At 49.2% G+C, this 16,024-nt stretch overlaps 1 protein-coding gene across 1 annotated transcript in view; it reads right to left on the bottom strand.

The window, feature by feature from the left end:
• The window catches only part of LOC135242392 (tight junction protein ZO-1-like), a 115,427-nt gene that overhangs the window by 19,079 nt on the left and 80,324 nt on the right, over positions 1 to 16,024 (bottom strand). The window contains 11 exon segments of the mRNA XM_064313433.1: positions 225 to 444; positions 874 to 982; positions 1,855 to 2,020; positions 2,200 to 2,305; positions 3,709 to 3,833; positions 7,914 to 8,058; positions 8,724 to 8,892; positions 9,664 to 9,770; positions 11,515 to 11,815; positions 12,862 to 12,964; positions 13,632 to 13,756. Of these exon segments, the coding sequence (XP_064169503.1) occupies positions 225 to 444; positions 874 to 982; positions 1,855 to 2,020; positions 2,200 to 2,305; positions 3,709 to 3,833; positions 7,914 to 8,058; positions 8,724 to 8,892; positions 9,664 to 9,770; positions 11,515 to 11,815; positions 12,862 to 12,964; positions 13,632 to 13,756 (1,676 nt within the window).

Below are 16,024 nucleotides of genomic sequence, written 5' to 3'. Positions count from 1 at the left end.
CGGATACGCCATCAAGCTCAGTGACTGATTGCAGAACAGACTCATGGAGAACAACCAAGCTCCGATCTCCAGGGTCTCAGCAAACATAAAGATGATTCAACGCACCGCCCACGGGCGGGCAGCTAAAGACACATGGTGTGACAGCGGGAGGTCTGGCCCCTCCCCCTCCGAGGGAGGGCCTGGAACCAGGAATGGAGTGGGTGGGGGGGTGGGGGGACCTGCACCTGTTTTTGTTGGGAATGATTCCCCTCTCCACCTCCTGGTGGTTCTTGCCAATGCGGATGGCCAGCCAGGAGCCCAGCTTGCCGTTGTAGAGGGTGTCCACCACGCGGAACACCTCGCCCTTGTTGAAGCTCAGGCCGTAGGGCGACTCCTTCTCGTACTCAAAGTGGGTCCTGATGTAGAACGAGTCGCCCACGTCCGACTCCACAATCCGCCGGTACACTGCAAAGTGCAGAAGACAGGCCGGATTATCACAATGGGGAAGAGCAGGGGACCTATTCTTTTTGTTCTATCCCCCTCCCATTTAGAAGAAACTATCATAAGCTTCCATCACACTTGATATGCAAAGTGAGTTGTAGTTAAAGTAGTATCATGTTTCATGCCTTTACAAAGGGTCTGTAGTAGGACTGTGTCTTCATGCCCATGGCATTTACAGATAAACAATTACCTGCACTGCTTTGAAGGTCATTTCACAGTGCTAAGGAAGCCTACAGATGCTAATGTGCACACAAGCCCACACACTCCACTGCATTCCTCCAGGAACCCAGGTAATTAAGCGTGAGCCATGGAGCAAGCCCCAGCTCTCTCAAATCCATCTAAGGTATGTTAGTTACGAAGCAGCAGATCCACCCTTTTCCCCTAGAAACTCACCATCCTTCTTCTTCTGGGCCAGGATGGTGACTTCTTCACCTTTAGGAAGATCAAGGAGGAACAGCACCGCCTCTTCTCGAATTATATTTGCAAAGTCTACGTTGTTTACCTAGAAGGGGAGGAGAGAGAACACGGAACACTGACTCTCCAGGCCATATTGTTTCACCACATCCCTCCCCCCAGCCCTGCTGACCAAAGCACAATAACCCTGTTTATTTTCCCTCGGCTCTGAGCGCCATTTAAGCCGTAAACACGTGAAGGGAGTCGGAGGGGAAGCTAGTGCAGCCGTATCTGCCCCCCCCCCCCGGCGGCGGCTGAAAAGCGCGGAAAACAAGGGGCGCGCTGTGCCGCCTCTGGCAGCTCCTGAGAGGAGAGCTCCGGATGGGGAGACAATGCCCCGGAAGCACGGCCATCTTGGAGCTTTGAGGACTGTTTGGAAAGCGGGAGGCTTTCAAGGCTTTGAAAAGCACGCTTTCACACACACCACCAAAGTACGTTTGCAAAAAAAAAGTGAGAAGTAACACAGGGCATTGTGTGCTTTCAGGCCACCAGAACACGTGAAAATGGAATTCCCCCTCACTTGGACGAACTCACAATTGCACAATAGCACTATAAAACACTATCATTTCACTGGGGAGTAACTTGTATTGAGTAATGACTCATTCGTTGTTCAACTGTACATAAATGACTGCAATGAACAGCAAACAACTGAATATTGCCTCCCTCAGAGAAAATCTCCAGTTCTTTATACCGTAGGTTTTGTCAGACCAGACTGGGTGGCATAGCCTTTCCAATTGCACATACACATCCCACCTAAACATGGATCGCTACCATCAATGGCCAGCTATAAGAACATATGTTTTGAAGATCAAGACCCTGTAAATTGTGGATTCCAGACATGCAAGTGTTGTGGCAGTTATCTCCAGTTTAATGGGAAAGACTGACTCAGTGTTGTGGGAGCCCGTGTCCCTGGAGCTTTACCCTGAGAATCTGGTCTCCCTCGAGTCACTCCTTGGACGCAGGTGCTGTCCTCCAGCAAAGCCGCCCACAGGAGTGTGCTCCCACAGGCGTCTCGCAGCGTCTTCCGCCCGCCAGACGCAGCCCCACGCTCTCGCCCTTCTTAAACTTCACCAGCTTCATGCTCGGCCTAGAACAGAGGCAAGTGGTAAAGGCAGCGCCCACACACACAACCCCATGCACACAAACGCACACAAACGCACACAAACACACACGCAGACACACACACGTTAGAGACTTGCCCTTCGGTGCATAAGAACACCAGGATGAGTGACTTAGTCAGGGGTAAAGGTAAGAGGAGGCGGGTACCTGAGAATGCCATCATCATGGGCAGCAGCAGGCACAGGGGCATCAGTGGGGCTGACGGGCAGGTCCACATCTGGCTGGCCAGGTTGAGCATACACTGGCTTGGGTTCTGAGGGCACACACGCACACACACACACACTCCAGTCACATGAGTACAGTGACTGACACAGATAGGACTTGCATAGAGGGAAATGATTCAAAGACACACGCTCATAAATAATCTAGCTTGTCACCAGGGTAAAGACACATACAACCAAGCAGAGAAACATAACCGAGACACACATGCACCCACCCCCTACCCCCTACCCCCTACCCCCACCCCCACCTATCAACACACAGACACCAGATCCCAGACAGGACAACTGCACCAGTGCTAAGCTAGCCATGGTTTCTGTTCAGTTTACTTCACACTAACTGTGATTGTTAGCGAAACTCATTTAAATTCCCCACTTTTGTATCTAAATGAACACAAATTTAGAGCTTAATCCACAAGTTGAAGAGCTTCGACCTACTGCTTAACAAGTTGAAGATAAGCAGCAGCATGGAATAATGAGGAACAAAAGCAAAAACAATGAAGATGGGCTATGCAGAAAGTGAATTATGCGCATGGTGAACAAGGAAATAAATCTGGCTTGTGGTTCCACAGATGTTCACATTTATTTTGACAGGAAGGAAGTATGTTGTTTTAAATAAAGCACGGTTCCGTTGTCCCACAGTTCATCTCTGTTGCCGTTTTTCTGGGGCGACAGACCGGCGTAGAGGCATAAACTGATTTAGGCTTCCACTCGATTTACTGTCACTTTCACCGCGGGGTAAATATTACTTAGAAAGAACAGACATAATGAGAACAGAACAACACAGCATGTGAAAGGAGCAAGCCTGCTGTCCACAGGAATGCTTTGGGGGGGGGGGGGGGGCGTTTGCAGTCAGGGAGGTGGGACAGAGAGGACGGGCCCCCGGGGGCGTGGTCCTCGATGGGGCCCCTGCACCTTCTGCTCTTCCTTCCTTCTTATAAACGTCTCATTTTCGGGAACGACCACTGGAACCACTTCAGTGAGTTCAGAGGGAGGAGAACTAGAGGCAGTGAGTGGGGCTTGGGTTGGGTCACCAGGTGCAAGCGTGTGTGTGTGTGTGTTTTTGTGCACACTGTGTGTGCGTCCGCATGTTTGTGCATGCTGTGTGTGTGTGTATGTGCATGCATGCTGTGTGTGTGTGTATGTGCTTGCATGCTGTGTGTGCATGTGCACACTGTGTGTGTGCGAGTCTGTGTGTGTATGCAGTGCGTGCGTGCATGCGGGCGTGCGCGGGTGTGTTTGTGCACAGCTCCCAGCTGCAGCAGGGAGTGGAGAACAGTGCACATTCCTGCGTGGGGCGGTGGGTCAGGAGCAGTGTGAGGGGGAGAGAGAGCAGGCCCGGTGTACAGGAAGGTCCCGGTTTATTTTTACGGAAAAGAGGTGGGACAGGCCTGCTGGGGGAAGGAGGGGCGCGCTCTGCCTCACTGGGGCCCCTGACCTGGCAATGGGGGGGTCTGTTTTTCCTCTTCGGTCTGCTTGGAGATTATCACTTCCTCTGATAATTTTACAGGAGTGGAAACTGCCCCTGGCTTTGAAATCCTCTCGTCCTCTCGACTTCTGTGGCTAGAAACAGAAAAATGTCAGTGTTTCTTCTCCTGATTCACCATGTTGTTTGTGAGCTACTAAAATACTAATAATAAGCACAGTGGTTGCTCTTTGCCATTCTAGAACAGAATCTATTTGGAAACTAAAATCTGGGTCAGATAACAGAACATAAAAGAAAGAGAAGATGCAATACTGAAAAATAAAAGGAAAAAAGACTGTGTTCCACTCTCTTCAGCGACACACACAAGTGTTCTCCAGACTGCGTATTCTACTTGTGCAGATGGGGCGCCTTAAGGAAGATTATTCCTACATGGGTAACACACACACAAAAAAAAACTGCTGTCAAATCACAGCAAATGTTCAAACATGTAAAGAAGGCTTCCACTGAGTTTCACCCCATGCAGCCTTAGGGAGATCGGCAACAGAAAGCTGGTGTACTGAGAGTCAGGAGGTTCAAGAATGTTCTGCAAGTCTAACCTTGGTGCTCTAACATGAGGTGTATTTGTGGCCATTGTTTTCAACTGCGAATCTAACTGCAAACAATTCCACCTCTGAAGTAAATCCGCACTAGAGGAAAACGATATGGCTTCGATATACAGAGATAAGGGTTTAACAGCAAAAATCAATGGGCAATAAAACATAAAGAATGAAAGGAAACCTGAAGACCAAAAAGGCACTTGAGCCACAATGGCTCCCACCACCCTTTCACAAACATTTTGACCTCTGCATTTATTTAGAAAGGCTAATCTCCAGTGAATGAGTCATGCGCTGGACTCCAGGTGCGGTTCAATGGGTGGTCCGTTATGATAATTCGCAAGCACCATTGCGCAATGTTCCCAAAAACACAGAGCAGATAGTAGCCTTAGCGGAACAGTCATGCTAAACTATTCTGAGGTTTAACAATGGGAGACTGCCAGCTCAGTCATGTGACCTCCGGCTAGCACAGAACAAACTAGAAAAGAATAATATTGTGGAGCATAGTGGAAGTGCAGCCAGGGTGGTGGTCTCGAGCAGACTCACGCCTTTATTAGGGACCAGCTTTATTAGAAGAATGATTCGCCTCCTTAGTAGAACACAGACATGCTCCTTGAGTTATACATGGACACTTCTTCACTAGAACACTGATGTGCCCCTTGATTTGAACACTGAAACCCTTTACTAGAACACCCACATGCTCCTTGATTTGAACACTGAACCCCTTTAGTAGAACACCCACATGCTCCTTGATTTGAATACTGACATGCTCCTAGATCCGAGTAAGCGGTACTACACCTGCACAGTGGCATACATTTTGAGAGTTTTTCTCATTGTTTTCTCTTTGCAATGCCATTCTCTCACACCGATCAAGAGACACAGAAGCAGCGCCCAAAGCTGCCAGCACCGGTGTGGGTACAGGCTGGCACTGCCCTCTGCCCTAAATCTGCCCTGCAGACATGCAACGGAGCAGACAGGCTGTGTCACCTGCCCATAAATCCCAGTCCCCGTCCTTTCACTACCGCCACACAGCATTACGCTCAACCGGCCTTTCAGCAATATTTTCATTTCATTACCACAGCAACGTTCTTTCAAATGGAATTACAAAAACATTTTTTTTTTTTACTGCAACAATGAACAGTGAGGCTGGTCTAGCCCATCATCGCGGGCTCTAAAGCTCTCTTACATCACTCTCGTTCATCCCAAACGTTGGCGAACACAGGCCAAACTGCGCACCCATCCCGCCCTCGACAGAGAACACCGTGCTGAGTGTTAGTCAGCCAGCGTGCGGGTCGTCCCCCCGCACCCACGCGAACCAGCACATGCCGTTTCAAAGCACACCCAGAACACACTACTACAGGGGTCTACAGGGGCTGTGAGGAGTACCACACTGAGGGTCTCAGTGCGCACACGCAACACTCAACGTTCACAAACACTGCTACCGCACCGGGCAACACTTACGGCAGGAGTTTTCTGTGTTTGACGGACTCTGCAGTCCTGCACCAAAACAGTTATCAAAAAAACATTACTCAACACTCGACAGCACACAATGACTACGACAACACAGGTTATGTAACTGGCTCGGAGACAAACAGGTGCTTGTACACGATTAATATAAGCAAACCCCCTTAAAAGGCACTTATTCAAATGTATGCCAATGAATGCATGCTTCAAGTACTCTTCCATATAAACACCGTTGGCAATACTGCTGGCATCTTGTACACAGAAGGAAGTTTTATTTAAAGTGTGCTGACTACTCTGCCAGCGCAAAGTGCCCTGCAGTTAGGTGTGTTTACGTTAACTGAAACCACATGTATTCCAGCTTAGGAGAACACAGCTGCTTATCTGTGGACATCAGGATACTTTACAGCTCATGCCTGCAACACTGCAGGAATGCACAGCAGATGCAAGACATCACAGACAACTTAACACAGTGCTTTCCGCACGCTTGTCCATTTTAAGTTTCTACGCACACTGAAAAGGTATTTAGTTTCCTCTGTGGTCGTTTCAAATTTAATGAGCTTAGATGAATGATAGTTCATTATAGGGGAGTAACAGGACTCGGGAGAAACAATCTGCCTCGTAGTACTGAGAGCCAGCTAACGGGGAGAGTGCATGGGATTGGCAGTCAATGGGGACAAGCACTTGAGCTGCATTCAGCGCCCGTATGAGGAGGCTACCCCTGGGTGTCCAGACTCAGCGATGGCACACTCGCGTCACTGGGGGATCATCAGACCACATTTCTGAGAATCGCATGGATACAGCTGCGCCATCAGAATGCACCGGGGGGGTCCATGCCCCCCCCTCCCCGAGCCCCCTCGGCATTTACAGACACGCAGCCGGGTAGAAACTTTCCGCCCCTGGCGAGTCTGCCACTCTGCGTCCCCCTCCCCGTCTCTGGGTGTTCAATCTCCCGGTCCACTTATCTACGAGACACCGACTCATTTCTCCAGCTGCACCGGCTCCCCACAAGCTACACATCTGTCAGCTCCGGTTACTATCCGGAAGCATCTACTCCGTTCCACAAGGAGAGAGCTGCCACTTACTTGAGTCTCCAGCTGAGGGGGGTTAGGAATGGAGAACAATAGAAAAGGAAAATAAGGAGGACACAAGCACGCTCACACACAGCACAGAAATTAAATGACAAAAAAAAACAACATTTAAAAATTGATATCCCTTCAGTGCATTTGTAGCCTAAATGCTACTGAATAGTTAATGATGTCCTCAAACAACACACTAAGAACTGGCTCAGCAAATGTTGACCGAGTCCAAATTAGACCTAAATGCAAGTGTCAGTTTCTTGGTCTGCGAACCCTGTGCTGAGACTAAAGCAAACAGCAAAATTAACTGAGTTTGCGTTCGTGAGTAAAAGACAGAACGGGTGCATCTGGGTAAGTCAATGTTAAGGACATCTGTTGAGTGAATCCAGGCCTGAGACACAGTGAAAGTTCAGTGAGTTGTGGGCTGAGGGGATAAGCTGGGGGTAATTCATTAATCTCTCCATGTGGCTGTCAGGAGATGGATGGGCTTTGAAGAACACCGAACAGACGAGTGCTGCAGAGCTACAGCCAGTCAGGAAGCTTATCTGCCGGGCTGTGGATTAATAAACCTCCCCCCCTCCCCCTCCCCCGTGCCCTTTGACCCCACTGGGAGCCTACCAGAGCCTATTAACTGATTGCTGTACTAATCCAGGTACTCAGACCGCTCTCTTTTTCATTCATTTCTTCCCCTCCAGTTCATTTGCAGTCGTGGCGAAGTGAATCTTATTCACCGGAGAAGTAGCTGGAAAAAAAATTCTGCCTTCTCTAAACTGCAGGCACACTTACACTTGCAGGAAAGCATTTAAAAAGGTGTTATTGTAGCGTATCTGCTGATACTGACGTTTCAAGTAAGCAGAATTTTTTTTGTTCATCTACTCCTCCAGCAACCCTTTAAGCAACCTCCTTTCAAGTGCACCTGGTTTCGCATTACCTGGGGTTCACCTATAAATACTTTTGGCAGCACGCTACCTCTCCTCCGACTAAATCTCATTCGCTATTTAGAGTGGAGGTCAGGGGTCACATATACACAGAATGGCTTTTGATTTGGTAGGCCTGAGGAGGAGGGGGGGGGGGAGGACCTTACCTGCCGTTGCTGACTTGCTGTGGAGAGTGCCGGGATTGGTCAGACGGGTCGGACCGCCTGTCGGGCGAGCGCGACTGACTGCGGCGGTTTCTGTCATGTGACTGATTGGAATGGTCGGATGCCAGTGAATGAATTTCTGAGATGTCTGTTAAAATAAAAGTGGTGTTTACAGTGATACTTTGCTCCAGCGTGCATGCTGATGTTGCAGAGAAAATAAATAATAGCAAAATGTAAGAAAATAAAAAAACATGTTTTGCCCTTCCTTCCTTCCTTGCCTGCTTCCTTACTGTGCGATCACATGTATGCATTCCTGTGCACTTGATTGGATTTGCCAGGACCGTTTGATGCACCATGTGATACCCAGCAAGGAAGCAGCAAAGCATTCAGCTAAAAACAAAGTTAGGAACAACATAAAAGGAAACATTTTGTGCTTGATGGGCTCGTTAAAACCATGACATAGGCAGCTTAATGAGACAAAGCAAAAGCAAGCAGACATTTTTTTTTTCTTTTCCCGATGAAAAAAACCATACTATAAAAAGCTCTCCAGGTAAGAAAGAAATATAGTTTTTGGCTCTCTCCCATGTCTCTAAAGACCAGCCTTATCTATGCTGTGGTTTCCCTTAATTGTTAGAAGACAGGAGAGATGGCAGACAGCTGGGTTCTGTGAGGAGGAGGCATCCATTTTGAGTAAACCGCTTCAACACACCCATATTGTTACAATGCCCCGCCCCTCTGCCTCAGATGCCTATCAGGTCCTCAGCTTTCGCAAGACACTCCCCCTACCCACAATGCTTCAGTCCTCCCTCTCACCATCTCTGTCAGAGGCGTTGGCGGAGGGGACGCTGTCGTCGAGATCTGGGATGTTCAGCAGGGTCGCCCGCTCGTCTCTCTGTACCACCATCTTTAGCTTGCCCTTTGACCTCTCAATCAGCTTCTTGGCGTCTATTAGGGACAGGTTCTCCGTCACTGTGCCATTAATCTAAAGGAGGGAGGAGAGAGAGAAAGATAAAGAGAAGGGGATGCAGTGGCATGGTCAAAAGCTTTCCAAAACAAATAGTCAAAATACACCTCACCTTACAGAACTTAAAACATTGTTCCATGCCTTTAATCTTCTCTCAGACGTTAAAAGAATGAAACAGGTAATTACCTGCGGTGCAATCATTGCATTGCTTTTCTCATTTTGTTTAGGAGCATTTCTCCAAATGCATGTTTGAGCACCATATTTCAAAAAGGCTGAGACTTTTAGTCAAAAGTAATTTATTTAAAAAATTCATTACTTTGCGTATTTCACAGTGCTTTTAGTACCGTCACTTGTAATGGGCAGAATATCACGTCATATATATTGTATAATGTGAAGTCTCTGCTCCCTTAAATATTTATGCAGCCAAACTTTATGAGGCCGAGAAAGGACAAGCAGGAAAAAAAATGTTTAAAAATATATATATATATATTTATTAAGAGGGGCTGTTCTTTGGACACCGAGAAGTCAGCGGCACTGTGAAAAGTGCACTTAGCAACCGACCGAAAACAAACAAAACAAAAACAAAGCGAAGTGAAACCATCTCAAATCGACAGTGAAAATCAGGATCTGGACTCCTGAAGGTAGTGGTATGTTTTGGACGTGTGGTGCGTGGGGGGGTTTGTGTGGTGTGTGTGTGTGTGTGTGTGTGTGTGTGCGTGCCTCCCTCACCTTTAGCAGCACATCGTGTGCGGTATGTTTTGGACGTGCGTGCGTGCGTGCCTCCCTCACCTTCAGCACCACGTCGCCCTCCTGGATGTTGCCGTCCCGCGCGGCCAGGCTCTCTGGGGAGATGTCCTTCACGAAGATGTGGCTGGCCAATCGCAGGCCATATTCTGCTTTCAGAGCAAACGACAGCAACAAAGATAGTATTAGCAGAGCACCAGTGGAGACACCATCACTCCCTATGGAGCCTTTCTCAACCACAATAAAAAACGGAGTCAACACGTGTGGCCAATCACCAACTCACATCAACCAATCAAAAACCTTTGCTATCCTTTGGCAAAATGCACATCAGTTATAGTCACTGATATGGCAGTCAATAACACCTCAAATTTCTGTTAATTAAAGGAACACTTTCTGGGGTTATTTAAATACCAGTTCAGTTTTAGTTTATGTTTTGATTGGCCCAGACTGTTTTTATGTGCAATGAAAGATATTCTATATATTTATTGAGGCTTCTGGCAACTTGCCTGCTTTAAAATGGCAGGTATAGGGCATTTGGGGGTCTGCTTTATAAAGCCATAAAATGCACTTGAAGCAACTCCAAGGCACTTTAAATATTATGGAGAAAAAAAAATTCTGAAAAGTGAACAATCCGTTTTAAGACTCATTCTCTCTCCACAGCAAACAAACTAAACCGATCCTCCCCCAGCCTGCCTATTACATCACAACCTCCCCGTTGGTACATAAGCATTTCAGGTTTAAGACGACAAATCAGTTTTGCTGAAGAGCGCAATGAAAACAATAATGCCAAGTGTACCGCAGGTAGCCTCAGGAAACGTGCCTGCAGTAAATCCAGCCCGGTCCGTTCACATTACCGCTCCCAGGACAGGACAAACGGTCTAATCGTGTTTACGGAAGCCTGACAGCTCTGTGTGATGCCATTGGCGGAGCGGAGAATAAAGCCCTTTGCCCACGCGGGCAGTAAACGCGGGGATTGCCCCAGATCATTTTTCTCCCGGCGCGCAGGAGTTTCTGCAAACTGCTGGGACGCGGCGAAACGATCCAAGCCATAAATTCACACCACTTTCCCGTTTGGCTGCAGGCAGCGAGGAGCGCTCTTCGCCGTGCTTTTACTTCAGCTTCCTCATGCGCCGGCGTGCACAGCTCAGCCCGACCCGGACACCTGCCTCCCCGGGTTAAAAGCTCCTTCTCAGAGCACGGTGAAGCATGCGCACTTACTTCCACCTGCAGTCATAAAGAATCATCCACCTACTGTACACTTCATATGCCATGCACTGCCACCTGCTCCAGTCCTCCGTTATAAGGAAACCATCCACGCCACATGTTGTGCGTGCATGCGTGCATGTGAGTGCGTGTGCGTCGGCGTGCATACGTATGTGTGCGTGAGTGTCTCCAGAGACCACCCTGAACAGCAGAGAGTTGCTTGGATCTTTCACTTGCATCACACGGCTGTTCACCTGCTGTACAGCTCAGAGCCATTAGACAGGCTGCAGGTGAGAGGCGGTGTCCACAGACAGCCTACCTTCTGAAGGGCTAGGCCACACCCACAAAGTCAGCTGACTGAGGATGTATATAAATAAACGATCCTATGCCCGGGCAATTTATCACCGTTTTTCACGAGAGGTGAGTGGCTGCACTCTCCCCCCGTAGGGACGGAGAACTTAACCTTGACCTGGTTACCAAAGTGTGTAAAACGCCTCTACTACATTCATCACCCTCCAAGATTGCTGGGACATTCCACAGCACCGGTGGGGAGGGGGGGGATCTGAATAAAAACCCCAAGGTCCATAATGCAACGCATGAGATCCTGTGTATATCCCGCATGCATATAAAGCACAACGCAAATGGCAAGACAGTCCGGACACAGGACAGCGGCCCCGAATTTGTGGTGCCCACCTTCATTCTTGCGGGACTTGACGAGGGTGACTTTGGCGGGGCGGGGGGGCAGGTTGGAGGTGACGGAGCGGCGGTCGGAGCGGGGCGACAGGCTGCGGTCGCGGGAGGTGCTCCTGTCGCGGCGGGCGGCGCCCCGCTCGTTCCGCCGGCGGCTGGCCGCTCCCGCCCCGCTGCAGGCGCTGGGGTCGGTGTGCGCGTCCGTCTCCTCCTCGTAGCTGTCCTCGTCCTCGTGCTCCGACATGGTCTCCCGCTCGCCCGGCCGCGCCATGGGGACCTGCACCTTCCTCTTCCGCCGGATCGTCTGCGCGGGGGGGAGACACACGCTTTACCGCCATCGCCACTCACAATACCGCCAAAACACCGCCAACAACAGCGCCACTCACAAGCACAACACAGTCACTCACAAGCACAACACCGCCACTCACAAGCACCACAACACCGCCACTCACAAGAACCACAACACAGTCACTCACAAGCACAACAGCACCAGTTCGCTAAACGCTCAGAGCCGCCACTAAAATCTGACTTACTGCAACTCCATTAAATCATTAAAAGATAATTAAACAAATCATGTTTGGCTTGGTGTGACTATAACATATGTGCCTGTTTATTGCACACACAGGCACTATAACCCTACTGTTCCCAATAGAGGTGGAGGCTGCATTAAAGGGCCAGAGCCTGCAGTGTGTGAATGCATGTGAGCCCTATGGAGGGGGGAGGGGAAGCCTATCCTTAGAGGCCATAGGCCCTTCTGCATTTTGTTCTACCTCAGCATCTTTAGTGCCTAACTGAAGATCCACCAGGGGTTGGTGTTGAAAGCAGAGGAAAGGTCATCCCTGATGCGGACTGATTCAATGTCAATAAGGGTTTTGCATACCAACACCTTCCCCCGTTTTGCCGTTAAAAATGGAAGCGGATGCCGGCACGTTCCCACGTGCGCCCGCACGGCCCTGGGGGGGTTCGCGTCCAATGCAGAGGACACCCTTGTAAATGTGGCTGCTGCTGCCCCGCTGAAGATTAATGATGCTCAGAGTCTCTGCCTGCCTCCCCCTACAATGTGGCCTCCACATGAAAAATGACCGATAAAACACCCTCCACCCCTCACACATCCCTTTCGTCCCCGTCCCAGCAGCAGATTTACAATTCTGCTGTTTGTTTTTGATGTTTCATGTGGTAATCTTCAGTTAAAGATTTAAAAATGGTAACTGGCTAAAATGCAAACAGGAGGGAGTTATCTACAGGGCAGGTGGTAGGTTAATTGTGTGGCAGCCTGTGCCCTGTCTTGGGTCGGGCACTGCGTCCAGGTGGGGGGGGCAAGGTTGGGGTTCAGGGGAAGGGGGTACTTACAATTTTTGCATTTTTCCCGCTTTTCCGAAGCTGCTGCACGGCATAGGCGTGTTCCACATTATCCATGGAAACAGCGTTGACCATCACGACGCGGTCATTTTCACTGCGAAACGAAGAAGATATACACCAGCAGTTAAAGTGAGACCCGCTGCTAACTCCTGCTCTGTCTCAAGAGTCAGGAAGGCTTGTGTGTCAGGGGACGGAGGGATCAGGGGGTCAGGGGGTCAGGGGGTAAAGGGGAAAGGTCAGCTGAGTAGGTGTGGGCACAGCTGGCCAGAGGCTCAGGGCCTGAAAGCTGGTGTAAATCAGTCTCCTCCAGGTAAGCAATCCTGGGTTAGCACTCCACACAAACAAAGAAGGGATTAAACACCACATGTGAACACTCAGAGAATAGAGAGAGAGGGAGACCGGGAGATGGAGGTGGAGAGAGAGAGGGAGAAAGAGAGGGACAGCGAACAAGCAAGGAAGAGTGCCACACAAGTAAACTTCACAGATGATACGTTTCCATAGTTACACATAGATACGCTGCCTATCATGCAGTATCATGCACAGGCTTGTATTACTGCAATAATTATGAAGTATTAGTGTTGTCAGTTACAATCCACTTGAAAACTGCTGGTAAAATTGCTTACAGGTGAAAATGAAATCCGTTTCACCGTAAATAATGATGATAATAATAAAAAATGGCAATTATTAATTAGAAGTACAAGTACTCATCACTGGTATAATTGCGGTCATTACCGTCATGGCGGTATAAATATCACACTTACTGCAGCAGTCCTTCTGCCGGGCCCCCCTTCAGCACATCGGAGATAACGATGGAGGTCTCCCCACTCTGAAAATGAGGGTTGTCCCGACCACCCGAAATGGCGATCCCGAAGCCGAACCCTGGAGCCTGCGGACGGGGCGGAGAGGGGGCACACGGGGACAGGAGTCAGGACGGGGTGACCAGGCTGCAGGTAGCCAGGGGACAGGCGCGGGGAACACTGCATAAAACTGCGTGTGGGAGACCGCGGGAGGATAATGCATGCGCTTCTAAAATAAGAAAAAGGTCAGTTCACAGACTCCGTACTTGTATGTGTGTGTGTGCATGTGTGTGCGTGCATGTGTGTCCAGAACTACCAATGAGGACACCAAGGTCATGTCCTCAGTATGTTTTTTCCCATGTCCATTTCTAAGGCCTATATTTAATTTCATTCTTTAGTGAGAACATCAGTTACAATTCATTTGTAGGAGTCAAATAAATGGTCTTTAATATTTTCTCAAATATAAACCTAATCTAGAAGTAGGCTATATGTACAGAATTTACACCGTAAAATGTACCCATCAATTACAGCATACCCCAGCCTAACACCCACACCCCCACCAAGTCTCTCCACCTCAATATTTTTTAGGTCCTGGCTATGCCCCTGTGTGTATGTGTGTATGTGTGTGCGTGTATATATATGTGCATGTGCATATGCATGTATGTGTGTATGTGTGCATATCCGTGCATGTGTGCACGTATGTATGTGTGTATGTGTGCACGTATGTGTGTGTGCATGTGTGCATGTGCATGTGCATGTATGTGTGTATGTGTGTATGTGTGTGTGTGTGCATGTGCATGTGCATGTATGTGTGCGTGTGTGATGTGTGCATGTGTGTGTGTGTGTGTGTGTGTGTGTGTGTGCGCATGTGTGCATGTGTGTGTGTGTGTGTGTGTGTGTGTGTGTGTGTGTGTGTGCGTGTGACAGAGGGAGAGAGAGAGAGTGTGAGGTAATGTATGCATGCCCGTGCAGGTTTGCTGGCGTATGGGAAATGCAGATGCACACAAGGGCAAGTGCGAGAGGTGACCCCTCCCTGAGGAAAGCTGTGCTTCACATTCCCCTCACACCACAGTCTCTCTCAGCCTCACAAATTTTATACAAATCTCAATTATTCATTATTTTTGCATTTTACAATGCACGTAATTGGCTTTTTATTCTCTGGAACAAACACTCAGACAAACTGAACAGCAACACTTATTTATAGCAACATTATAATTAACAGCATCCTCATACACGGACAAGTAAAGGAATGGAATTGAATCTGCCAGCAGTTCTCCTGACTGAGTATTTCATGGCTTCCACCCACAGTTCTGTGGCCTTCCCTGCAGCTTTTACGCTATGACACCAAGGGTCACGGAAAGAGAGAACCACTCTCACCCTTAGGACTTTGAAGAGTAGGTTTTTATTTTTATTTTTATTTTTTTCAAAATCCCAAGTTAGTGTTTTAGAACACCACTGCTTTCGATTACCAGCAGCGATGGTCACATCAGCATCAGAATGTTCCGTTAAAATCATTCTAATGACAAATGTGTGACCTCACACCTTAAAGGGTTACTAAACAAGTGACTGCTTAACAGAAGGAGCTCCACTCTCTACCCTACGAAACTGGCGGCCACTGCAACACAGTGAGACCCCCGCTCGCCCATGTGAAACGAGCGGCAGCATCCGGCCCTACAGGGGGAGCTGGAGCCTGCGCCGCCGCCCCCACAGGTGCTCCGGCACGTCCCGCGCGCCGCCGCGTCTCCGCATAATGGATGGGACGGCGTCCTTAATTAGCGGAGCGCGCGCGTCTTGACAGATGGCCAAGACGGGAAGCGTCGTCAGAGGGCCCGGGGTAATAAGCCGGGAGATCAGCGCGCAGATGTGATTGGGTGGTCCTCGCCCGCAGCCAGTCGCACAACAAGTCACACCGTCTGCCTCCTAATGTCTGTTTTCTCTCCGGGAAGAGCAAACACCATCAAGGAAATTACATGTTTGCCGCATGCACACAGAATTAATTACATGTCTGGGAAAGGGGTGGCGGTGGAATTGCTGTTGATGGGGAATCTGCTTTGGGACGGTTTTGGTCCCCCTACCCCCACCCCCCCTCCCCGTCTCTCGCTGATCTCTGAGAGGGGCGGGGTTCACCTCGTGACGGAATGATGTCACGCGCGCGGTGCGAGGCTTTCAAATCGCACCTCGCAGGGATTTCATCTGAACTCGGATAAAGCTGCCACTAATTAGATTACTGGTAGTATACGCCAACCTGGTCTAGACAGTTACCTGGCAACGGCAGAAATCCTTGGGTGACGTTAAGTGTAGACGCTTCCTACAGATCCCGCCTCATGCTTCCTACAGATCTCGTATATGGACCAGCC

The sequence above is a fragment of the Anguilla rostrata genome, chromosome 16, assembly GCF_018555375.3.
Source record: "Anguilla rostrata isolate EN2019 chromosome 16, ASM1855537v3, whole genome shotgun sequence".
Classification (NCBI taxonomy): Eukaryota; Metazoa; Chordata; class Actinopteri; order Anguilliformes; family Anguillidae; genus Anguilla; species Anguilla rostrata.
The sequence above is the reverse complement of the archived record's forward strand: the minus strand, read 5'-3'. Positions and strand labels throughout refer to the sequence as shown.